At 38.2% G+C, this 25,866-nt stretch overlaps 1 protein-coding gene across 2 annotated transcripts in view; it reads right to left on the bottom strand.

Annotated features, from left to right (window-relative positions):
- Nucleotides 1-890: 890 nt before the first annotated feature.
- SLC25A14 (solute carrier family 25 member 14) overlaps nucleotides 891-25,866 on the bottom strand; it is a 36,874-nt gene continuing 11,898 nt past the window's right edge. For both annotated transcript variants that reach the window (XM_021719249.1, XM_008071464.2), the window contains 6 exons: nucleotides 25,070-25,155; nucleotides 17,054-17,149; nucleotides 10,760-10,884; nucleotides 9,865-10,000; nucleotides 2,276-2,356; nucleotides 891-1,339 (listed from right to left, as the gene is read on the bottom strand). In XM_021719249.1, coding sequence (XP_021574924.1) covers nucleotides 1,298-1,339; nucleotides 2,276-2,356; nucleotides 9,865-10,000; nucleotides 10,760-10,884; nucleotides 17,054-17,149; nucleotides 25,070-25,155 — 566 coding nt within the window. In that variant the 3' untranslated portion in view covers nucleotides 891-1,297. The remainder of the gene's footprint in view (nucleotides 1,340-2,275; nucleotides 2,357-9,864; nucleotides 10,001-10,759; nucleotides 10,885-17,053; nucleotides 17,150-25,069; nucleotides 25,156-25,866) is intronic.

Consider the following 25,866-nt stretch of genomic DNA (forward strand, 5'->3'; position numbering starts at 1 on the left):
AAAGAAGCCTGAAAAGGCTACTGTATGACTCCTACTTTATGACACACTGGGAAAGGCAAAGCCACAGAAACAGTAAAATGCTCAGTGGTTGCCAGACATTTGGGGAACGGAAGGAATGAACAGGAGGAATGTAAAGGATTTTTAGGGAAGAAATGCAGAGGATTTTTGGATTTGTCAAAAGGTATCATGCTGTATCCACATAGTAACGTCTACTCTTCCTCTGTCTCAGCTCATAAGTCACTTCTGCTATGAAGTCTTCTGGCAAATTCCCTAGGTAAGGCTGTTCTTCTGTGGTCCCATAGCATTTTGTTAATCTCTGACACAGTGCTTAGAATTTACCATAATTATTTACTTACACATCTGTTCTTCCACTATAATGTGAGCTTGAAAACAGAGATTATGTTTTACTCACTTTTATATTTCCAGCATCCAGGACATAATAGACACATAATAAATGTTTTAGAACAAATGAATGAAAGGATAAAGATGAAGAACCATTCATTCCACAAATATTTGAGTACCTACAATGTACCTGGCTCTGTTCTAGTACAAGAAAGTAGCCAGAACTTTTTGCCTGTAAGACAATTAGAACTCTGGGCCCAGGGTTCTATTAGACTCTTTAAGCATTTTATCTGTAGAAACTTCCAAATGTACCATGCTTCTTTATTCGTGCTTAGGAAAAGAGCCACTTGCCCAGTGTTTATAAGTAAGCAGCATTAATATAACGAATGGCAGTGGGAAAACACTATGTACTTATTCTGTTCCCACAAAAGAACACTTTAATAAGAGTACAGTCTCAATTTCATAGTCATCTTCTCTTTATCACTGTCTGTAGACTGTAACTTAGCTGGCAAAGGAGAAAAAAGAAAATGAAGACAAAGACAAAGTGATTCTGCCAATAAATATTTTAATGAGAACCGAGGTCTGTAACATATACAGCAGTAACCGCCCTGGCCTATGCCTTCTGCTCCAGCCCATGTCTGGGGCTAACCAAATACATTTAACCCACATTTGGTAAGAAGGCCATTTTTTATGTCACCTATCAGTATCCATCTTCATAGAAGATACCAATCTGGGGCCAGAGTCTCAATGTTAACACTTCCTCTCAGGAAAAAGTTAACATGCTATCAAACCACATAAAGAACTTTGAACCATCCTACTGTTCTTTCATCAGGAGGCCCTTAGGAGACCAGTGGTTCAGTAAACACTCACAACTTTGTCAAAATACTTTAGAACACGGAAAAAGGGAAAAGAAAGAGTAGAAAGGCTGGCAGGGTTGGGCTCACATATTCAGTCCTTAGATTTGAAGCCTCTTGAGCTGCTCGTATGTAATAAAAAACTGAGAAGTCAGTCATGGAAGATCACTGGGTTGATACTGAAAGCCAAACCCAATTTTTAAATAGTATATTGCATTCTCTTATCTTAAGGTGCTTCGTCTGTGCTAGTCTAAGTTGTAACTGCTTAAAAGTTTTTTTTTAAAACACTTGTTGAATCAAGTATGCACTACGTGCCTACCATGTGCCCATTTAGATTGTTGGCATTTAGCAATATAAACAGATTAAAACTAAAGACATATTAATATTTTATAGTCTCCAGGGGCAAACAGGACACACACATACACACAATAACCAAGAACAGTGACAACAACATACTATTGAGTGTTAGAGTAATTGTTACAGACAGTAAGCGATGAGAGCAATTCCATAGAGAGAAAGAGATGTTATCTCTGTCAACCTACAGACCCCACAAGGGCAGGGAATTACTTTTCAACCCTGCAGTGCTCACTACTATACACACAACTTCACACACAGTATTCAATACATGGCTCTGCATATAGGAGGCACTCAAATACAGCTAAAGGAGGGAGATTCACCTATGAGAAAGGAGGCCTATTTGGCTGTGAATTCCTTTACCCTATAAATGTGTCCTGTCTTGTTAGTTCCCAGCTATTTTGGTCCTTATAGTTAGGGGTAGGAAATCCAAATCACCTTAGCATGGACTTTGCTATGGGCATCTTCCATGAGGGTTTCTAAAAACTTCATAACCCCTTCTAGATCAACTATGTTTGCCATTTTGTTTTAAAGAGACAAGTTTGACACATTTTTTTCCTGAAAGCTATTTCTCTACCTAACTCCATCCTCAATGGTCACCAATGGGAAGCTTGAGTTTCTCACTATCTGGAAGGCATTAATAATCAAATCTTCCTTCCCATAGCCTAGAATTACCTGGAAGCTTGACGCATTTGCCTTCATTCTCTTGGGTTCTAAAAGGATACAATGATGTTCCAGGGTCCAAGTCGAAGCCAGTTTGGCCAAAATCCTTTATAGAGTGCAAAAAAGCCCTCATGTTTCCACATCTGAGGGAAAGATATAATCAAAAACCTGGAGTGAATTCCCGTTTCTCTTTACATTTGACAATCATCTTCCACCCTCACCCCAGAGCAACTTATAGCTCCACGAATGGTATTTTGTTAAAGATACATTTTAAATTTGTAGGTAGTCTAAATCCATCCACCTACTTAATAAACATTTACTGAGCACCCACCACATGCAAGGCACTCTTCTTACTGTTGGGAATATAATAGTAAACAAGACAGAAAAAAATGCCTGTGGTAGCCAGTCTTCAAGATGGCCTCCCATGACCCCTACTCCAGTTATCTGTGCCCTTGTGTAGCCCCCACACCACATTTGGTCTGTGCCACCAACATGATGTCACTTCCACTGCTAGGTTATACAAGATACTTTATATATAAAAAGGCATCAACTTTGTTCTCTCTTGAATCATTCACTCTGGAGGAAACCAGCTGCCGTGTCCTGAACAGAGGCCTACAAGGAGAGAAACTGAGGGCTTCAGCCAATAGCTGCATGGGTGATCTTTGACACAGGTATCCCAGTCTCAGGCAAACCTTCAGATGACTGCAACACTAGCTGACATATGGACTACAATCTCGTGAGAGGTTCTAAGAAGCTAAGCTGCTTCTCAATCCCTTACCTGCAGAAACTGCAAAATAATAAATATTAAGGAGCTGGGTTTTAGAGTAATTTGCTCCACAGCAACAGATAACTTATATGGTCCAGGCCCTCATGGAGCATATATTCTACTGGGGCTGACAAATATCCAAAAATGATAAATGCTATGAAGAAAACTAAAGCAGGGTAAGAAAATAGGTAGTTGGGTTAGTCACTGTCTTTCTCTGAGTCTGTTTTATCATTGTAAATTCTGTGTAACACCATGGCCTCCCTCATGTGAGTACTTTCAGGATTACATGTAGAATAACGCGAACTGCTTTGATTTTTGGCTTCTCACTTCATATGATGGGGTCCTAGACACACCAAGTGGTTATGAGAATTAAATGACAAATTATGCATGAAGGATATAATCTGGTGGCGTATGCTGAATTCATGCAGCAGAAACAGTTTATATATAATGGACATTTTTTTTTTAAGTTAGAGTCTCACTCTGTCACCCAGGTTGGAGTGCAGTGGCAGGCTCATGGCTACTGCAGCCTCAACCTGCTGGGCTCAGGTGATCCTTCCACCTCAGCCTTCCAAGTAGCTGGAACTGCAGGCGTGTGCTACCACGCCTGGCTAATTTTTTAATTTACTGTAGAGACAAGGTCTCACCAAGTTGCCCAGGCTGATCTTGAACCCCTGGGCTCAGGCACTCTTCTCGCCTCTGCCTCCCAAAGTACTAGGATTACAGGTGTGAGCCAATTCACCTGGCAACATATCTATTAAGTAACTACAGTGTGTTTCAGCATTGTGTTAGACATTGAAAAATGTTATTTTGCCTTTCCACTGGTGACATGAAACTCACCATGATTCTAAAAAATGTATATATTGGATAGGATAATATGAGAAGCCAGGCTTGTAAGTATCCCTTATCCCAACTTGGAGATTAAGAACACTAGAGATATCCTTACTAACCACTTCTGGGGAACAAGTAGCAACATAATAAGAGCAATACTTATGGAAACATTGTTGGCAAAATTCTTCCCCAATGGATTACTCAAAATAAGGCCCAGGTGCAGATAACCTAGAATCATAAACTATTAAATGACAAGGGAACTCTGATATGCAACCCAATCTCATCATCTCTTACCTGTACTACCACAATAGACTTCTAACTGGTCTCAAATCTCCACCTAGAAGCCAGAATAATCTTTTAAAATTATAAATCAGATCATGTAATTTTCCTGCTTAAAGCTCTTGAATGGCTTCCTGGTAGATTTCATTCTAATTGCAAATTCTCTGTGATAATCCGCAGGATCCTGTATTATTTAGCCCCTGCCTCTTTCCAGTTTCATTTCCTACTAATTTCTCCATCATTCACCACACTCAGCCACACTAGCCTTCTTTCTAACCCTCGAATATGTCGGCTTATTCCCAAATCAGACATTTGTAACCTGTTCCCCCTTTATGAAATGTTTTTCTCCTAGCTCTTCGCATGGCCACCTCCATCTTATCATTCAGATCTCAGCTCAGATGTCACCTCCTCACAGGCTTTTCCAGGCCATCCGAGCTTAAGTAGTTCCCCACCACTGAGTCACTATTTCAATATATTGTTACTTTTTTTTTTGAATTGGAGTGTCACTCTGTCACCCAGGCTAGAGTGCAGTGGCATGCTCAGGGCCACCGCAACGTCGACCTGCATCGACCTGCTGGGCTCCAGCAATCCTTCCACCTCAGCTTTCCAAGTAGCTGTAACTACAGGCATGTGCTACCAGGTCCGGCTAATTTTTTATTTATTGTAGAGACAAGGTCTCACCAAGTTGCCTGGGCTGGTCTTGAACCTGCGGGTTCAGGCAATCCACAGCCTCCCAAAGTGCTGGCATTACAGGCTGAGCCATCGAGCCTGGCCTATACTGTTACTTTCTTCACAGTATTTCCTTCTATCTGAAACTATACTGTGCATTCTTTGTGTGTTTATTGTCTGTCTTCCTCAACTAGAATATAATCTCCAAGAGCAGATACTATGTTTGTCTTGTTTCCATTATATCCCCATCACCTAGTCTTGCATGTTGAAGTTTCCAATAAAAATTTGTTGAATAAATGAATACACAAAACAGCAAGGGTCTCTAACACTCTTGTAAGCTATCTGAATCTTTATAATCATCTCTAAAAACAGTGATCAACTTCTTCACAATGTTAGAACTGGGAGGTACTTGCTGGCATGAGGTAGTTGTGTAGGAACAAGCAAGATCTTCCATAGATAAGTATAGACAAAAAGCTACTTCATGAAGTTATATGGCTTAGTTCATTCAATAAACAGTTTTCTGTGGATAAAGTGATAAATAAGATGCACACAGCTCTGCCTTCAAGGAAGTTAAAGTCTACTGGGGCAGAGAGACATTAAAAATAATTACAGGTCAAGTGTTGTGGCTCACGCCTATAATCCCAGCACTTTGGGAGGCCATGAGCATGCCACTGCACTCCAGCCTGGGTAACAGAGTGACTCTGACTTTTAAAAATTACAATAAAATGTAGCAAATGTGAATAAAATGTGGTACAGGCATGCAATGAATTATTACTCAACAATAAAAAGGATCAAAGTACTGATACATGCTGCAACATGGATGAACCTTGAAAACAGTACACTAAATAGAAGAAGGCAGTTACAAAAGACTATATATTATATGATTCCATTTATACGAACTATCTACAGCAGGCAAATCTATAGAGACAGAAAGGAGATTAGTGGTTGCTTAGGGCTAGAGAGAAGGTAGATAGACTATATATTATATGATTTCATTTATATGATCTAGAATAGGCAAATCTATAGAGACAGAAAGTAGGTTAGTGGTTGCTTGGGACTGGAGAGAAGGTGACAGCTAAAGGGTACAGGGATTCTTTTTGAGGTCATGAGTATTTTCTAAAATTAACTGTGGTGATGGTTCCATATATCCCATTGTTATATACTAAAATATTGAATATACTAAAAGCCACTTTGAATGAGTAAATTTTATATATGAATTAGTCCTTAATAAAAACGTTTTAAATATTAAAAATGCTATATTTACAAGAAACCATGCACACATAACCCAGTTCAATGGTCAGGGAAGGCCTTAGTGAAAGGTAATGAAATTGAAGAATGAGGAGCTAGTCAAGTGAAAGAGGTATTTAGGGTGGTGCAGGGAGTGCCTGACAAAGTATATGGCATGAGTGAAATCTTGAGGGGGAAAAAGTCTAGCACTGGAAATTGTTGAGTACATCTAGAACATAGAACAAAGGTGGCAGAAATATGGCTGTGGGAATAAAAAGGAGTCATACAGAGCTCTGGGTCAATGAGAAGCCATTAAAGGATTTTACATGGGGCAACAGGGTAAGATTTGCAACTGTTTTTTTTTTTTTGTCAGAGATTATGCATGGTTCCATTCACCAAAGTGTTTTGGGACTCTTAAAGATGAAATGTAAAATAATAAAGTACGATGCTATTACATAACATGACAATATAAAGCAAATCATTTTTTAAAACTTTAATAGCAAGTAATTAAATGAATGAGAAAAGGTAAGTACTTAAAGGTTACTACCAACATTAAGATACGAGGCGGACAAAAAAAACCCAGAATTTATTTATAAAATATTGTGTATTCATTCTTACATATTTAAACTTCATTCACCTCCAAAGTACTCTCTAGCTGATGCAATACACCTATTGAGACACGTTTTTCACTGCTCAAAAGTTTTTGAACTCGTCAATTTTGATGCCTTTTAGTGCTTCTTCCGTTTTTGTTTTACCTCTTCCACATCGGCAAAACATTCCCCTTTAAGGATTTTTTTTCAAGGAAACAAAAAATGTCTCTCAGGGCAAGATCAGGTGAATAGGGAGGGTAGGGCATGGGGTCATGACGTTTTTGGTCAAAAACTGCTGAATACTCAGTGCAGTGTGAGCAGGTGTACTCATAAATCACTCATCATGAAATAGTCAAACACTTGAAAGAATCTCCAAAAAAAATTCACTGAAGTCAAACGCAGCCTCTCACAACAATGCTAGCTGGTACACTGATGCAGATGGGTTCCTAGAACACTTACTTACCCAAGGGGAAAAACCTGTACTACAAGGGGCCTGCCCTCCAAAAGATAATTCTAGTTTCTTGGGGGGTGGTCCCCCTTGTATGTTTCGGCAGATGTAACACAGCATAGTGGTTATAAGTACAAACTCTGCAATCAGACAGAGTCTGGATTAAGTCTCATCTGCTTAATAGCATCTGGCATATACTAAGCATCTAATAAATGTTAGTTATTACTATATTATCGTGCCTTCCATCTTCTTGAAAGAGCGCTTTTTACTTGTCTACTTATCCTCACTTCCTATGTGTTTATCTATCTCCTATTAGAATTTAAATGTCTTGAAGGCAGGGACTATTTTGCTCACCAATCTATCCTCACCAACCTTGAACAGTATGTACATAAGACACAAACGTTTGTATTGAATTAATGAATGATTAAACATGTTCCTCAATGCACAGCAATCTGGCTTTTTCAAACACTAATTCACCAAAACTCCTCTGGAAAACATTAGATACTTTGCAATCTTTATCATACTTGATCTCTCTATCACATGTCACGTTAAACAATCACTCTTTCCTTCTTGAAACTCATTACTCCTTTGGCTTCCATGACACGACTCTTTCCAAAGTTTCCTCATACCTTTTGGTGTTTGACCTGGGTTCCTCACCTGCCAAGCCCTTAAAAATTGGTATTCCCCAGTGTTCTTTCCTTGGCCTGCTGCTCTTCTCTCTACACCAGTGATTGTCAAATGCAGAAATACCAAGGGGGGCTTTTGCCAAACTATACTTTCCAGGGTCTGAGAACCACTGCTTCAAAGAATCACTATTACTGGAAATAGTTTGACGGTACTCCAGTATGCTGGGAAGGCAAAAAGGTCATAAACTTCTCTACCTGCTCTCCTTGGCCAACTCCCTCCACAGTTATGTACCACCTTCACACTAATGGTTCTGCAGGCTCTTATCTATATCCATGCACTTTCTCCTGAGTTAGGGCTAGAATATCCAAATGTGTCCACTGTATGCTCCTCATGCACATCGAATGATGTGTCCAAAACTATGATGTCTCCCACAAAACTTGCTCCTCTTGTTCCTGTAATGCCCTGTCAATGAATGTCACCTCTGGTCACCAACTCCAAAAACCCAGAAGTTATCTTTTGACACCTCCTTTCTTCACACCTCTCCACATCCAGTCAACCAAATTCTGTTGACTTTATCAACTAAGTTATTCTCAACTCTGTCCCACCTTCTACATCCCGACTACCAAGCTCAAGTTCAGGCCTTCAGACTCTGTTACTCATATTACTATAAGAGCCTTCTAATCAGCTTCCCTATCTCTAGGTCAGGGATCCTTAAAGTGTGGCCCTCAGACCAACAGCATCAGTATTGCCTAGGAACTTGTCATAAATGTAAACTCTCGGGTCCCACTTCATACCTATTGAATCAGAACCTGGAGATGGGGAAAACTGTATTTTAATAAGCCCTCCAAATGATCTGGATGCATATCAAACTTGTAAGAACCACTGCTTCGGGCTTATCTCCTTAGATTAGTGGTCTTCAACCTTGGGTGAACACTGCAATCACCTAAGAAGTTTTAAGACTACTGACACCTGGGTCTTACTCCCCAGGTTCTGAGTTCATCATTCTAAGGTAGACAAGGCAGCTGTGAAAGTTCCCTAAGGCATTCCAATGTGCACCCAAAGCTGAGAACCACTGACATAGATCCAGTCTCCACAAGGCCAACGCAATCTATTTAAAATGCAAATCTGACCTGATGAAAAGCTTTCAATAACTTCCCACCAAGTTAAACAAAAAGTCCAAGCACCTCAGGATAGCATTTAATATCCTTTATGATCTAACAAACACTTAGCCACCAATAGGAGAAAAGCACCATAGTGTAGAGGTAAAGAATGTCAGTTTGAAGCCAAATGACCTGAGAGTTTAAATTCCAGCTCCCCCACATACTAGCTGTGAAACCTTGGGCAGGTTGCTTAATCTTTCAGTGCTTCAATATCTAACTCATGGGGTAATGGTGAGGAGTCAGTGAATGAATACATGTAAGTCTCATTAGGATAGATCTTGACACATAATAAAGCACTCAACAGAAGTTATTTATTATAATTCATACTATTATTCAAGATGCCACCATCTTTAGGGAGCCTATCTCAAACTTCCAGAGATAATCAGTACAGCCTGGTAAGTGATAAATTCAGTTCTGTGGAAGGAAAGTTTAGCTCAGTTTGTATACCTATAGTAGCTGTAATTTTTCTGTAACTACTAAAATGGTGCCTGATGTATACTAAACAGTTGTTAAAACTGATAGCAGCAGAGAAACCATATGGCAGCATCACATTTTAGCCCCAAATTTGTTATTTGTAGCAATAATATAACCAGTAGTTAGGCAATACATTTACGATATTCAGTTTCCTACAAACACAACAGTAGAAACTTTCAAACCTTAAGTGAATACTAGCACAACCCTGAACGAAAATCATTATCAGAGTTTTTGTTTTTTAAGTACCAAGTTTTCTACTACAGGGTCTCCATCCTCTCTGAAGTGGGCAAATGGAGGATATGTTAAGTTTTTTCTATCAATGATTCCACATGGTGCTATTAAAAGAATTCTGGATTCTCAAGCACTCAGATCAGAATAACAATATAAAGGACCACTGTGCATCAGCAGATTGCCAAGGAGACAGCTTTTTTTAAACCTGGGAATGACTCTGAGAAGTCACTAAAAAAAATACATGATTCTTTCATCTTCAGAATAATATATAGCAACTAATAAAAAGAACTGAAAGAAGGTCTAAGACATCAAAGAAAACTAAAAATGTAACACAAATCCACAATGTGCATACCTTTAAAATACCATCCAATGTTCCCTTGTAGAGGTCCACATGTCCCACAATTGCCCTCTGGTTCATCATGCGAGTTCGCACCACGTCAACTGGATTGGAGGCCAGAGCTCCAGCCAAGCCACAAGTAAAGCTAGAACTAAAGAGGAAAACTTTAAGAAGATAAATCACCCCTACTTCCACACCTTGCCCACTTAAACAGAAATTAGGCAAAACATAAGTGCACAATAGCTCAGACCCATCAGATAAAGTCTAGCACTTGTCCTTTCATTTCTAAAGAGACAGCATTCAAAGGTTATCCCTTCAGTTTTCAATCTGAAATTCAGCCACTTTTTAAAATGAGAGTTTTTAAGCCTAACAAGATCCCTAAGCAGGAAGTGCCATACACCATCTATCAGTTACATAAATTTTTCAAATCACAGTATCATATGTCAAAAGCATTTCAGTAGCAAAATATCATAAAGATTGCAAGACAAAGAAAATGTAAGACGAGAGTAGCAATAGTCTTCAGCCAAAAAAATTGTGCTTTGGTTTCACAGACCCTATAAAATTTCACCCTTTTTTCTGATTCCCATTGAGAAAAGTTTTCTTTCTGATACAAAATTAACCAAAGCAAATAACAGACATGCTTATTAGATAAAGATGTTGTGTATGAATAAATGCAAATCCTATAGACCTCTGGTAGGCTACTGTATTAGTCACTGCTCCCAAGTACACAAGCAACTTTGTAAACAGTATGTAAAGTACTCAAATGGCTTGAAGTTCTGGTAACAGGAGAGACAAAGGTTTTTAGGTCATACATACCAGTTATCAATTCTACTTTAAGGATGTCAGTAGAAGAGGTTTTCTGTGCACAAAATGCTAGAAATACAGAATGAGCACAACCTATCCAACTTACACAAAATGAGTTAAAATTGTGTCTCCCATCATTCCTGACAATATTAAGTGCTTCTTAGTAATATCATAGACTGGTAGCTCTACTCCCACAACGATGGCAGCACGCTGAGCCGTTGGAACCACACCCTACAAAACACAAGTGGCATTAGACACCAAGGAAATACAAAGGAAATGATGTAAGTCTTAAAATGAACAAAGTAAGTCAGGAGTTGAAAAGTGCCAGAAAAATCAAAGTCTGAAGTACAGAGGTCACTCTTTCAAATCAATGACTAATACTAGAACACTTATAAATTCCCAATTCACTTGCTGTACTAAAAATTAAAAAAATTGGTATGACATTCAAAGCACAAGAGACAAAAAAATAGATAAATTGTACTTCATCACAATTTAAAACTTTTGTGATTCAAAAGACACCACCAAGAAAGTGAAGAATCAACCCACAAAATGAAAAATAAATATTTGCCAATCATATATCTGATAAGGGACTGGTATCCAGAATATATTTCATTTATTTATTTATTTATTTAATTTTTGAGTTGGAGTCTCTGTCGCCCAGGCTAGAGTGCAGTAGCACACCCACGGCCACTGCAGACTCGACCTGCTGGGCTTAGGCGATCCTTCCACCTCAGCCTTCCAAGTAGCTGGAACTACAGGCACGCACTGCCACGTCCAGTTTATTTTTTCGATTTATTGTAGAGGCAAGGTCTCACCAAGTGCCCAGGCTGGTCTCGAACCCCCGGGCTCAGGCAATCCTCTCGCCTTGGCCTCCCAAAGTACCGGGATTACAGGCTGAGCCACTGCTCCCGGCCCAGAATATATATATTTTTAAGACTCTCATAACACAACAATAAAAAGACAAACAATCCAATTTTAAAATAGGCTAACGGTCTGAAGACATTTCCCTCAAAGAAGATATATGAATTGCCAATACGCACATGAAAAGATGCTCAACATCATCAGTCCTCAGGGAAATGCAAATCAAAACCACAATGACATACTACTTCACACCTACTAGGTTGGCTATAATTTTTTTTAAATAAAAAGTAAAAGAGCAAATGTTAGTGAAGATATGGAGAAATTGGAACCCTTATACACTGCTGGTGAAAAATATAAAATAGGGCAGCCACTGTGGAAAACAATTTGGCATTTCCTCAAAAAGTTAAATGTAGATCTAACAATTCCACACCTAGGTATATGCCCAAGAAAAATGAAAACATAAGTTCACAGCCGGGCTCGGTGGCTCAGCCTGTAATCCCGCACCTTTGGGAGGCTGAGGTGAGTGGATTGCCTGAGCCCGCGGGTTCGAGACCCGCCTGGGCAGCGAGACCTCATCTCTACAATAAATCAAAAAATCAGCCAGGCGGGCTAGCACATGCCTGTAATTCCGGCTACTTGGAAGGCTGAGGAGGAAGGATCGCCGGAGCCCAGCAGGTCGAGGCTGCGGTGGCCGGGAGCGGCCACTGCACTCCAGTCTGGGCGACAGAGTAAGACTCCAACTCAAAAAAAAAAAAAGAAAACATAAGTTCATACAAAAATGTGTACACAAATGTTCATAACAGCATTATTTGTAATAGGCAAAAAATGCAAAGAACCCAAATGCTCATTAATTGATAAAGGGATAAACAAAATGTGGTATATCCATACAATGGAATTATTATTCAGCCATAAAAAGGAATGAATTACTGATACGTGCTGCAACATGGGTAAACCTTGAAAACAGTATGCCAAGTGGAAGAAACTAGTCACAAAAGACCACATATTATATTACTCGATTTATATGAAATATCTAAAATTGGCAAATGTTATAGAGACACAAAGTAGAGTGGTTATCTAGAGCTGGGAGTATTGGAGGAATGCGAAGTGACTGCTAAAGGGTAAGGGGTTTCTTTTTAGTGATGAAGATGTTCTAAACATAGACAGTGGTGATGACCGCACAAATGTATGAATATACTAGAAGTCATTAAATTGTACACTTTAAAGATGGTGAATTTTATGATATGTAAATTGTTACAATAAAGCTATTATAAATAAAATAAAATTATGAATCAAAAGTCAGTGGGGAGGAAAGAGTTTCCATGTTTAATTCACAGAATTTTTAGATGTGCAGAAAGGACACACACTAGGGTGACAGCAAAGGTATCAAGAAGCTAGGGGAGAGACCAAAGGCAAGCAGTTCTTCCCTCACAAGTCCCACTGTGGTAACACTACCAGTGTTTCGCTCACTAGCACAATGCTTCCATCACAGCTCACATTACAACACACGGTTACTAGAGCATTAAACATCACATTATTGAAGAATATTAACGACACCACAAGAACATGCTTATGATATAATGTTAAATAAGACAAGACAAAAAATTATAGGTAGTACTATTCTATCTTCAAGGAAAAAGGTATACATACACATGCCAAATTTTTAGAAATGATCAGAAGGAAGCAAAACAAAATATTTTTCTTCACCCAGGATTAGGATAAAAGACATTGATCTTCATTTCCTTTCTATATTTTATATGTTTTCACATTGAATGTTTTACTTTCATAATTATGTTTAAATGTCATTTAAAATGGAAAATAACATATCATGAGGACAACTGCTTTCTGAGATAACTGTTACATTAAAAAGTGTTCCCAAACTCATTTTATAGAGTGGAAGTGATGCAGTTGTGCCGAGATGCTTGATTGTGCCAATCTGGCTGGCTAACCAAACAGTCTGGGACTCTTCCACCTGCTTTGCTCTGTTAAAGAGGGTGACCTTCACAGAACACTACTTTGGCAGAGTAAGGCTCCATGCTGGAGCCCACTGGACAACATCAGGCCACAGACATGTTTTGTGTGGCCCACACAGTGTTTCTAAAGGACTGAATTAGTTTTCAACATGTAAAAAATCAGATATTTCACACAGAAATGAAGATTTTCAGCTTCTCTTGAAAGGCCAGAAGATAGCCGGGCTCGGTGGCTCAGCCTGTAATCCCACGCTTTGGGAGGCTGAGGTGAGTGGATTGCCTGAGCCCACGGGTTCGAGACCCACCCGGGCAACTGAGTGTGGTAGCACGTGCCTGTAGTTCCAGCTACTTGGAAGGCTGAGGCGGAAGGATCCCCAGAGCCCAGCAGGTCGAGGCTGCGGTGGCCAGGAGCATGCCACTGCACTCCAGTCTGGGCGACCGAGTGAGACTCTAACTCAAAAAAAAAAAAAAAAAAAAGGCCAGAAGATTTGGACACACTGGACTCACTGTCAACCAGTGGCAGCAATGGGCTGGAGCTGGGGAGCAGCTGCCCTCTCTCCAGGGGGCTCGTACTCTCCAGTTCATCACAGTTCCCGCCATGCTACTGCCTCTCCAACTCTGAGGTAAGTGCCAGTTACACTTTGTTATTACACTCATGACATTTTTTTCTTACAATGAAATTAGGAAGAAAAGTGAAATGATTCTAGTACCCACATTACAATCAAAGCAGAAAAATAAGAGACTAAGAGGACCATGTGCTTGAAGAAAAATGCAAACATATTTTCTGGTTGAAATAAAATAATATTCCTATTTTTTAATACTCAAATAAAACATGTCTGTCCCAGAAAAAGACAGAACACAATGTACTTTGCTTCTTTACTTTAGGTGGCTAGACCACGAAAGCAGCCAGGATCATAAAAGTAGCTATGTTCAGTTTCTCAAAAAATAAACATAGAATTACTATATAACCCAGCAATTCCATTTCTGGATATATACCCAAAAGAGTTGAAAGCAGGGTCTCAAATAGGTATTTGCACACGCATGTACATAACAGCATTATTCATAATAGTCAAAAGGTAGAAGCCATTCAAATGTCCATTAATGGTTGAATGGATAAACAAAATGTGGTATATACGTACACTGGAATATTATTCAGCCTTAAGAAACAGAGAAGATCCTGCCATTTGCCACAACATGGATTGATCTGAAGGACATTATGCTAAGTGAAACAAGCCAGTAACAAAACCACAAACACTGTATGATTCCACTTACATGAGGTACCTAGAGTAGTCAAATTCATAGACAAAGCAGAATGGGGGTTGCCAGGGGCTGGAGGAGGAAAAAATGGGGAGTTGTTTACTGGGTATAGAGTTTCAGTTTTGGAATGAAGAGTTCTGGAGATTGGTTGCATAACAATGCAAAGGTATTTAACACTACTGAACTATACACCTAAAAATGGTTAAGATGGTAAGCTTAATATTATGTGTACTTTATTACAATCAAAAATAAAAGTAAGAGCCGGGCTCGATGGTTCAGCCTGTTATCCCACACTTTGGAAGGCTGAGGTGAGTGGACTGCCTGAGCCCATGGGTTCGAGACCTGCCTGGGCAACTTGGTGAGATCTCATTTCTACAAAATATCAAAAAATTAGCCAGGCGTGGTAGTACGTGCCTGTAGTTCCAGCTACTTGGAAGGCTGAGGCCAAAGGATAGCCGGAGCCCAGCAGGTCGAGGCTGCGATGGCCGGGAGCATGCCACTGCACTCCAGTCTGGGCGACAGAGTGAGACTCCAACTCAAAAATAAATAAATAAATAAATAAAAATAAATAAAAATAAAATAAAAGTAAGAAATAAAGTTGCCATGCTCCCCTGACAAAATTTCCTATTCTATTTATTGCTCTTTCTTTGTCCCTTGGCATCAGTTTGTGAGAAAGTTCTAGTTAGTTCCATGTGTTCTGGTTTTAAATTAGACTAATCAAGAAAGTGTACCCTGGTGTTATCAAAAAGCAAACCTCAAGGATCACTAACAATGCTAAAACCGATAGGTAAAAGGGGACTAGCTATTAAGATGGATATGTGCATGTTGCTAGAATGTCATCCCACAGATTACTTGCTAATTGCACAAGGGGAAAAACATATCTTTTTACAATGGTGAGATCTGGTGGACATAATCTTACCAAGTAATCAAACTCGGCACCAATATTCATGGAATAGCCTAACATTATGTGCCTCTTGCTGTGATGCCATATGTAATACATAGCATCACCTATGAAGCTCTCTTACCAAAAATGTTTAACATGAATCTAATCAAGTCAGTGGACCCAACTGTCAGTTTATAGGAAATACACGGGATAGAGGAACAAGCACCATGAGAAAACATTCCATAAGAAAATTAGCCTGGTCTCATCAATAGAAGAAATTTTAATATGGACCGGATATAAGGTATTAGAGATTTATTGTTAATTTTCTTAGATGGTATTGTTATTATATGGGAGAATATCCTTATTCCTAGGAGATGCATAATGAAAGTGAGTGCCAGAATGTCTGCAACTTACTTTTTCATATAGCCTAGATAAAAATAAAAAAGGTGTGTGTGTGTGTGTGTGTGTGTGTGTGTGTGTGTGTGTATGTGTGTGTATACAGACATAAATACATAGATCAAACAAATACCATCAAAATTTAACATTCATTTAATCTAGGTCATGGGTATGTTGTTCACAGTTCTATTTTCTTTCCATTTTTCTTTATGCTTGAAAATGTTTATAATAAGTTGTAGAAAATTACAAAATAAGAAAAATAGAAAGCTCTCATTTTATTTAAAGATTGATTAATAGATTTCCCATTCTACTAGCATATTCTACTAGTAGTCTTATTAATATTATAATATAACGTGACTAAAACAGAATTAAAAAACTATAGCAACAATGACAACATAAAAGCAAAGTATAGATAGAAGAATGAAAGATAATATGATAAACTGTTAACAGATTATCTCTAGGTAGTGGGACTACTAGATTTTATTTCTTTTTCTTTTCTGTATTTTCTCAGTATTTTATAGTATATCTGCAGGGTGCATTGGCTCACACCTGTAATCTCAGCACTCTGGGAGGCCAAGGCGGGAGAATTGCTTGAGCCCAGGAGTTCAAGACTAGCCTAGGCATCATAGCAAGCATGACCTTGTCTGTAGAAAAAAAAAATTTATTTTTAAATTTAAGTATAGTATATCTTTCATTTTTTATAAAGTTAAAAATTGTTTTAGAAAACAACTTTTGAACATAAACACTACAGAGACACACATTGCTGTATTAGTACAGAACTGGCCAAAAACACTGAATCTGAACAAGCCAACATGGGTATCTCAAATAGTATAACAACTTTCCCCACATATACAATCCCCAAACATAATGCAGAAATAAAAACCACTGATAAGTTTTGGGCCTTTCATAGGTGATGAAGAGTTTCTTATCTATTTCTTAGGTTATAATTCACAATTTTGTGGCTTTATCTAAAAAGTATTATTTGCAAATGCTAAGAACAGAGAGCATAGAACAGTACCAGAAAAAGAGTACTTACCCTCCACAGACCCCTGGTGCCTTCCTGCTGGTATATATCAATGAAGCTACCAATCATGCTCCCTTGGAACAAGCTTCCTTGAGCCTGCATTCGAATCTAAAATAAAAAGTGAACATTTTGTTTTGACACAGAGCACTAAAATGTGATGTTTCACTTCTTTAAAATTAAGAAAGAAGTATTTGGGAATTATCAGAAAAATCTCTGCTATTATGATTAAATTAACTAGTTAGACTGTATATAGAAAGACTGTAACTTGTGTCAAAGTGTATTTTATAAAGATGATTTTCCTCAGCCTCACATTCCTCATACTAACTCCATCATTTCTGGAGCTGAAAGAAAATTTGGGGAAAAAGAAGAAAAAGTACTCAGCAGGTATAGAGAATTACTCATTTAAAATATAATTCGCTTACCAAAAAAACCCCAAAAAACACTTGCACTCAAATGTTTATGACAGCACTATTCACAATAGCAAAAACACGGAACCAACCTAGGTGCCCATCAACAGTGGATTGGACAAAGAAAATTTGGTATATATACGCCATGGAATACTATGCAGACATAAAAAAACAACAAAATCATGTCCTTTGCAGCAATGTGAATGCAACTGGACACCATTATTCTAAGCGAATTAACACAGAAACAGAAAACCAAATCTGTATGCTCTCACTTATAAGTGGAAGCTAAACACTGGGTGCACATGGGCTTAAGGATGGGAACACCACACACTGGGAACTACTAAAGGGAGGAGGGAAGGGGGCAGGGGTCAAAAAACTACTATTGAGTACTATGCTCACTATTTGGGTGAAAGGTTCAATAGAAGCTGAAACCTCATCATTATGCAATATACCCATGTAACAAACCTGCACATGTACCCCTTGTATCTAAAATAAAATAAAAATAAAATGATTCATTTAGTTAGATAATTAGGAAAAACTAAATACCCCAAAACACTTTGAACAATTATAATACTGTAAGAAAGCGACAGGCAGTAGTGGGAAACTGTCAGGGGAGGGGGGTGGGATTGGCAGTTGAGGGAAACTGCTAGGGGAGGGAGGGGCATACCTCATCAACAAGGGTACCTGTATAATCAACGTTTGTATACCTAACCCTGAATTGTACCCCACATCTTCATAATAAAAATAAATAAATAAATACCCCCAAACAACAACACAGACTGGTACAAAAATTATGACACACCCATTTAATGAAATACTATGGAGTCATAAAATGTTGCTCCAGAATAATAGTTGTTGATATCGAAAGATGTCAAAAATTAACTGTCAAACAGAAAAAAGATTACAAAGTAGTACACATATCATCTTTATTAAAAACATATAAACTTAAAAACATCCATAAACATAGCAAAGAAACTAGATAGATATACACATCCAAAATACTGACAAGTTTATGTTTGAGTGGTAAAGCTACAAGTGAGCATCTTTCTCTTTTGTGTTTTTCTCTGCCGTCCATATTTTTCTACATTAAATGTGCATTGCTTATGTAATTATGAAAAGCACAAAACTTTTAAAAATATAATTTATGCTTACAAGACCTTACATTTGTAAAAAGCATGATACTATATTCTGCCAAGTGGCCTTTGAGTGTTGTAAGAAAGGAAATATGGCATTAAATAGACATGTAGACAATCTGGCACAATTTTCCACAGAATCTGTACACATAAAATCATAGCAGTCTGTCTAAATCCTAGTGACCCAAATGTAGTCCTAACTTTTATGAAATACAAGTCTAGCATTCTAGGTTTCCACAAATGTCCTTGGTAAGTCATATAACAACAGCAAGCTTTTATTTAGGAGATCAACTGTTACTATAAGAGTTTTGAAATAAAAACTTAAAATAAATTGAAATACAAACTATCATAAAGATGAATCAAAGCTACAAATACCCTATGGTAAGTAGAACACTTCTTTAAAAAGTTGATTCCTGAGCAAGATCAAGATTAATGTGAGGCATGAAATGTAAGGGGGTACAAAAAACCTCAGTAATCAAGATAAATAATATCTTAGTGCAATATTTTTTTCTTCAGAATTAATTCACAAAAATTCATGATGAATCAAATATCAAAATTTTCACTAAAGCTAGGATCCAACAGGGCCAAGATTAGGATGAGGTGAGTGAGATGATTTACATAAATTTTAACATTTGGTTCTTCGTGAATTTTGTGCATTAATTTTGATTTTTAAAGTACTGCATACAAATGTTGATTACTGAGTTTTGTGTCACCCTCTTACCTTTTGTACTCAAGGGAAGTGCCTCACCTGTTTCACCATAGTCCCAGCCCTGTTTCTGAGCAGTCTTGAAGGACAAATTTATGAGGAAAAGGAGAAGAGGCATTACAGAGAGAAAGAGAGCTACCTGCACAAAGGCAAAGAAGCAATACACAGTAGATCAGATTTGGATTTAGATCACTCTGGCTTCAGTCTTGAAGAAGTCTTGAAGAGTGAAGAGACAAGTTAAGAGGCTACTAGGATGAGGACTTCCAACAGGAATTGTGGTGAAAAAACAAATTTGAAAAATATTTATGAGGTAAAATCTGTAGAACTTGATGCCTGATCCAATACTAGAAGGAAGAAGAAATATCGAAGAATCAAGGATGATCTAGGTTTCTAGTTTAGATGACCCAGCAGATCTGGGTAGTTGTGGTAGATTACTAATTGTCCCCCGAAATCTATTCTCCCCTTCTTCAATAATCAGTTTTAGCTGAGCACATGGTCCCCCAGTTAGAGATGACATTTCCCAACCTTCCTTTCAGGTAGATATAACCATGAAACTAAGTCCTTCAGAATGGAATGTGAACAGAAATAACATTTGAAACTTCCCTGTCTCTTGCTTAGGAAATTGCCAAACAGCCTTACTAAATGAGAAAAAGTTTGTCCTTGCAGTAGAATTCTAGCTAACATACATGGAAAGAATGAGAAAAATCACCATTTTGCAACCTAAAATAACTGATTCAGGTAATGGTCGCCATTAGATGAAGGGTCAACAAGAAACTTAACAAGGAGGAATCAGGCTGTCACACCTGAACCCACTGATCAATGCTAACATCCCTAATATCAGGACAACTCAATATTGCATGTCTCCTCACATGATTCAGTATGACCTTTTCGGATGTGCCTTCCATTTACAGAAATACATAGAGGGTTTAGAGGAATACGTTAAATGACCTCTCAAGTAAACAAACATAAATCTAGAACTTGGGAATTCTATAGGACAGCTGATCCAGTTTATTCAACAAGTTAATGGCAAAAAGAAAAACAAGGGTGTGTGGACAGGAATGAGGTACTCTAGTAAAAGGTACTTAAGAAACAACTACTAAATATAATGTACAGACTTTGGAACCCAAGATAAGCAAATCAACTGTAAAATATGTAAAACAGTCTAGAAATTTGAATACAGCTTACCAGATTAACAGTTAATTAATGTTAATTTTGTTAGGTGTAACAATGGCATCAAGGTTATGTAAGAAAACATTCCTTTTGCAAGATCTATACGAAGTATGAAGAGAAAAATGACGTCTGGGATGTGCTTTAGAATAATTCAGAAAAAAGGAATAATGAAGCAGGTGTTGCATACTTTTAGCTGTAGAATCTAGGTGATACATACAGATGTTCATTGTAATATATTATTCTCTATTCTTGGGTATATTTGAAATTGTTTACCAAAAATTACATTCCTTCTACCCCAAGCCTCCCGAGTAGCTAGGACTACAGGCATGCGCCACCACACTCAGCTAAATTTTTTCTTTTTGTACAGATGAAGTCTTGCTATGTTGCCCAGGCTAGTCTCAAGCAATCTTCCTACCTCGGCCTCCGAAACTGCCAGGATTACAGACTGAGCCACCTCCCCGGCCAAAAACTACATAGTTAAACATTTAAACCATTAAAGATAAAAATGGAGGCCACAGTTTACCCACGGCCAGCCAGCTATCACCAGGTAACCAAAACTTAAGTCATCCTGATTTCCCCTGAAATGCCATCTCTAATCATAAACACAAAATGTAAGCTTTACATCCTTGTCAGCATGATTCAGTGAAATAAAGCCAATCAACTATAAACAATCAGCTTAAACAGCTGTTTGCCTTTAAAAGGATAATTTATAGCAGTCAATCATGAAAAAGGTCAAAATACTTCCTCCTCTATGCTTTATAAACTGTGCTGTAACTGCTGGAAGGTGAGCCTGTTATCACTAGAAGTATCCTGGATCGCAATCTGTACTTTCTCTTATATTTTTCCTAACTTAATCTGATTTTATTTTTGATAAAACACAAGGAAATTGCTTTCCCTTGACTCTCTTCCCATGGGCTGGAATGTAGATTTGATGGTGGTCCAACTGCAATCATACAGGTTAAAACAATACCATAGGACAGGGTTAGCAAATCTGTTCTGTAAAGGACCAGACATAAATACATTAGGCTTTGTAGGGTTTATGGCCTCTGTCATGACTACTCAGTTTTGCCTCTGAAGCATAAAAACAACCACAGCCAATACATAAACAAATGGAGTGGCTGTGATCCAATAAAACTTTATTTACAGCAGGCAATGGGCTGGATTTGGCACATAGACAGTAGTTTGCCAATCCCTGCCCTAAGAGATGGCAATGCAATAAAAATGAAGAAACCTGGATCCTCGATGAACACACTGAGTAAAGCCACCCCAGCAGTATAAACTGCTCTCCTCCTGACTGTTACATGAGGGACAAGTAAACTTGTATATCGCTTAAGGCCTTGTATTTTTTAGTTTATTTGGTACAGCAGTTTAGCCTATAACCTAACTGATAGAGTAAGAGCTAAAGTCTTAAGAATGAAAAAGGTCAACCAAAGAAAGACTGTAGAGGAGAAAAGAGCTAAAGATGGAACACTGAGTGAGAAAAGAGAAAGATCTAAGGTATGTGCATAAAAAGAAGCCCACAAATGAAACCAAGGAGTATGAAAACCAGAAGCAAAGTCTAAATATCGTGGTGACAAAATTAAAGGGGAACTTCAAGCAGAAGGAATCAGTCAAAACACGTTAAGTAAGATGAGAACGGAAATGTTCCCTGAATTGGATAATGTGGACATTTTGCTGACCCTGGGGAGAGTAGTTTCAGTCAAGCAGCAGGAGTGAGTACAGCAGGCTTTGGAGGAAACAGAAGGTAAAGACTACTCTTTTGTAAAATCTAGATTAGACGGGAAGAAAAGAGATAGGGCGGGGTTTTGAGGTCAGAGGGTCAAGAAAAAGTATTTTAGGATAGAGAATTTGAACATATTTATCCTTTGAGGGGAGATAACCAGCAAAGAGTTTGAAGATAAGCGAGAAAAAGGATAGAGAAAGGCCCCTGATGAAACAGAAAAGCAGAGTAAAGCAAGGTTTTGGTTTTTTTTTTAACTTGATCATGTATCAAAATCACCTGAAGGGCTTGTCAAAACAGGCTACTGGACCCCATCCCACGCTCTCTGATTCAGCAGGTGTGGCATAGGGCTCGAAAATTTGCATTTCTTAACAAGTTCCCAGGTGATGCTGTTGATGTTGGTCTGGAGAATCACACTTTGAAAACCACTACATTAGAGACAAGGTAAAGATGGGTATAGAGGTAAGTTTATAGGGGAAGGAAGGAAAAAACAGAAAGTGGAGAGGTGTAAGGCAAGGAGGTGGGATTGTCTGCAGAGAATAAGAGGAATGAGGAGCTAAAGAGAAGGTCTGAAGGTTTAAATGTCCTCGGGGATCAGAGAAAGAACTGCCAGGGATAACTGAAAGGACTAAACAGCCCAATCAAGTTCATAAATCATATTGGCACAGTCACAGTCTGTGACTTTTCTCCCCACCACTACTTAGTCTTACTGAGGCATAAGAAAGGAAAAGGTGGATTGTGCCGTTGGTCAACGATTCTGCCAGACAGGTGGGTGGGATGGGAAATTGAAGGGAATCACTTAGGTCATTAAGTCTAGAATCCAGACAGATAAGAAACAAAGTTTCAGAGCGTAAAATATTATTCTTGAAAAGCACATTCTGTGCTAACTGCCGTGAAGTCTATCACAAGTACTAAAACTGTTCCTGCACTCGAGATTTATATAATGTGAAAGGAGAAGGAAAGGAAGGGCACGAAAAACTGAATGATACGAGAAATACATAAAAGAAAAGGAAGAAAAATAAGGTTGATGAAGAAAACGAGAAGGGAAACGAAGCAGGAAGAGAAAGAAGAGTTGTTGTTTACCACTTTCACATATTTCAGGCTCGTGATATGTGTCATCTATTGCAATAAATCCTTCAAACGGTGAAAAAAAAGAAAAGCACATTCTAACAAATGTAATTATACTGCACACATTCTAGAGTTTTAGGACACAGTCAATTCTCTTCATAAATACTTGCTCTGTAAATCTAAAATGATATAAAAATTCTGTAGCTAAATTACTCTCACGTTAGTCCAGAGAGACTATTTCATGTCATTTCTCCATCAACCACCACCAGTGGTTTCTTTCACGTGTGTTGTTCTTCAAGTCACTCTCTCAGTTCTCAAAACTCTGAAATGCAATAATCTCTCCTTCACGAACCTAGCCACTTTGTGGTTTCACTAGTGCTCAAGATGAAGCATGTGTCTGTCCTCTTTTTCTCACAATCCCCTTAAAGTAATTTTAAAATACTTTTTGAAAACTTTGGGATCCCCTCACCTACCTGTTTTTAATTAATCACAAGTTTAAATAAGTTAATAAGTAGAAAATATTCACCATTTAATGAAATAAAGTAAGATGAAAATTGATATTAAAAGAAATGTTTCAGTCTGTGATTTGATAAAAATCTTAAAGAAATCCAATCGTGTTCTTAATAAATCAGCACCACTAAGTTATGCTATTCTGGTTCTGAATTCAAAATATCCCAACACAGGTCAAAATATACCATTTTTAAATAATGCTATAAGAAAGCGATTGGTAGTAGTGGGAAACTGTCGGTGGCGGGGTTGGGGTGGGGTGGGGGGGTGGGACTGGCAATTGAGGGAAACTGCTAGGGGAGGGAGGGGCATACCTCATCAACAAGGGTACCTGCATGATCGGTATTTATATACCTAACCCTTAATTGTACCCCACATCTTTATAATAAATAAATAATTTTTTTTTTTTTAGTTGGAGTCTCACTCTGTCACCCAGACTGGAGTGCAGTGGCCACTCCCGGCCACCGCAGCCTCAACCTGCCGGGCTCCAGCGATCCTTCCGCCTCAGCCTTCCGAGTAGCCGGAATTACAGGCATTTGCTACCACGCCCGGCTGATTTTTTTTGATTTATTGTAGAGATGAGGTCTCGCTGCCCAGGCGGGTCTCGAACCCGCGGGCTCAGGCAATCCACTCACCTCAGCCTCCCAAAGGCGCGGGATTACAGGCTGAGCCACTGAGCCTGGCTTAAATAATTTTTTTTAAAAGCCAATCTCACCCTTAATGGAAATACAAAACAGGCAAATACAAGAATTATAGAATTAAGGTACCCAAATAGGTTATTAAAGGAGGCTTCTCCAAAAACTATATTTCGGTGTATTCCTTTGTTGGGTATCCCAGGTATCCCCTACTATATTAAAATTTGGAGGGAGTGGGGGATATGCTTGTCTTTCCTAAAGTGAGAAAGGGGCCATTATAACACACATTCCTTCTCTGATCAGTTTTAGGAAAGAGTACAAATAGAAGTAAGGGATCTGGAAACTGATTCCTATAAAATGCATAGCCCTTAGAAAGAACTTATAGGGGCTTGCATACCCCAGTTTAAAGACCAACAGATTAATGCATATCATAATAAGTTGATTACTAGTTATTGAACATCTACTACCAAGTACAATGATAGGCAGTTTACATATATTATCTCTAATCCTTCACAACTCTATGCTGTAAACATTGCATTACAAATGATGAAACTGAGGCTTATAATGCAGTTAAATGATCTGCCCAATGTTTTACAGCCAGCAAGTGACAGTGGGAATCTGAACTCAAATTTAACTTAAAGTTCATGCTCTTTTCAAATCACACTGCATACATCTCTCTTACCTTTAGAACATCAGTGGGATTTGCTATAGTGGAAGATATCACTCCGGACACTACCCCACAGATCATATTAATTAGAAGAGTTTCATCTGTAAAAAGGAAAAAAAAAAAAAAAAAAGAAAGATCTTCTTGTATTAGGCACCAGCTTCTGAGAACAGAGTACTGAGCTACTGAAGGGAACTACAAAGCTTCTGAAAATAAAAAAACTCAAATATTTGTAGATCCCAAATCAGTACTAAAGTATATAAAAATTGTAAAATATAAATTATTTATTTAAAAAAGAATTATTTCTAAAGGACACTAGAATATCCTATACTTTTCTATAACAGTCAATACTCCACATAAATTCAGAATATGGTAGTTTCCCTTCAACCATTTCAATATCTAAAGAACATGTTTTTAAGTCTTTTTCTGGACAATCATGAACTCTAAAGATTCAGGAACTAAATGTTAAAAGATAAAATCTTATGTCTAATACAAAACAGTTATCTAAATATTAATTTTAACAGGCCTTAGATCTCTCCTAGCCTCTATTAATTTACAGAAGCCTTCTGTAGTCAACTGTGGAAAAATCTATTATTTAGAACTAAATCTCCTGAACTAGAAAAAAAGAACAAAGAAACCACAGAACATGTTGTTCTACAGCGAAAATTCAATCTTCACTACTCCTCCCCACCATGAAGAGCCTAAAAATAGAAACAAAGTAAACCTAAGTGAAGAATCTATGAAAGGAAATTATTTTAGGAAGGGGTGGAAGGGAACCCCTCAGGATCCCCAAAGGAGAAGCTCCAGAAATAGCT

Source organism: Carlito syrichta, unplaced genomic scaffold (genome assembly GCF_000164805.1).
Source record: "Carlito syrichta isolate Samal-C Ts95f unplaced genomic scaffold, Tarsius_syrichta-2.0.1 Scaffold314335, whole genome shotgun sequence".
Taxonomy (NCBI): domain Eukaryota; kingdom Metazoa; phylum Chordata; class Mammalia; order Primates; family Tarsiidae; genus Carlito; species Carlito syrichta.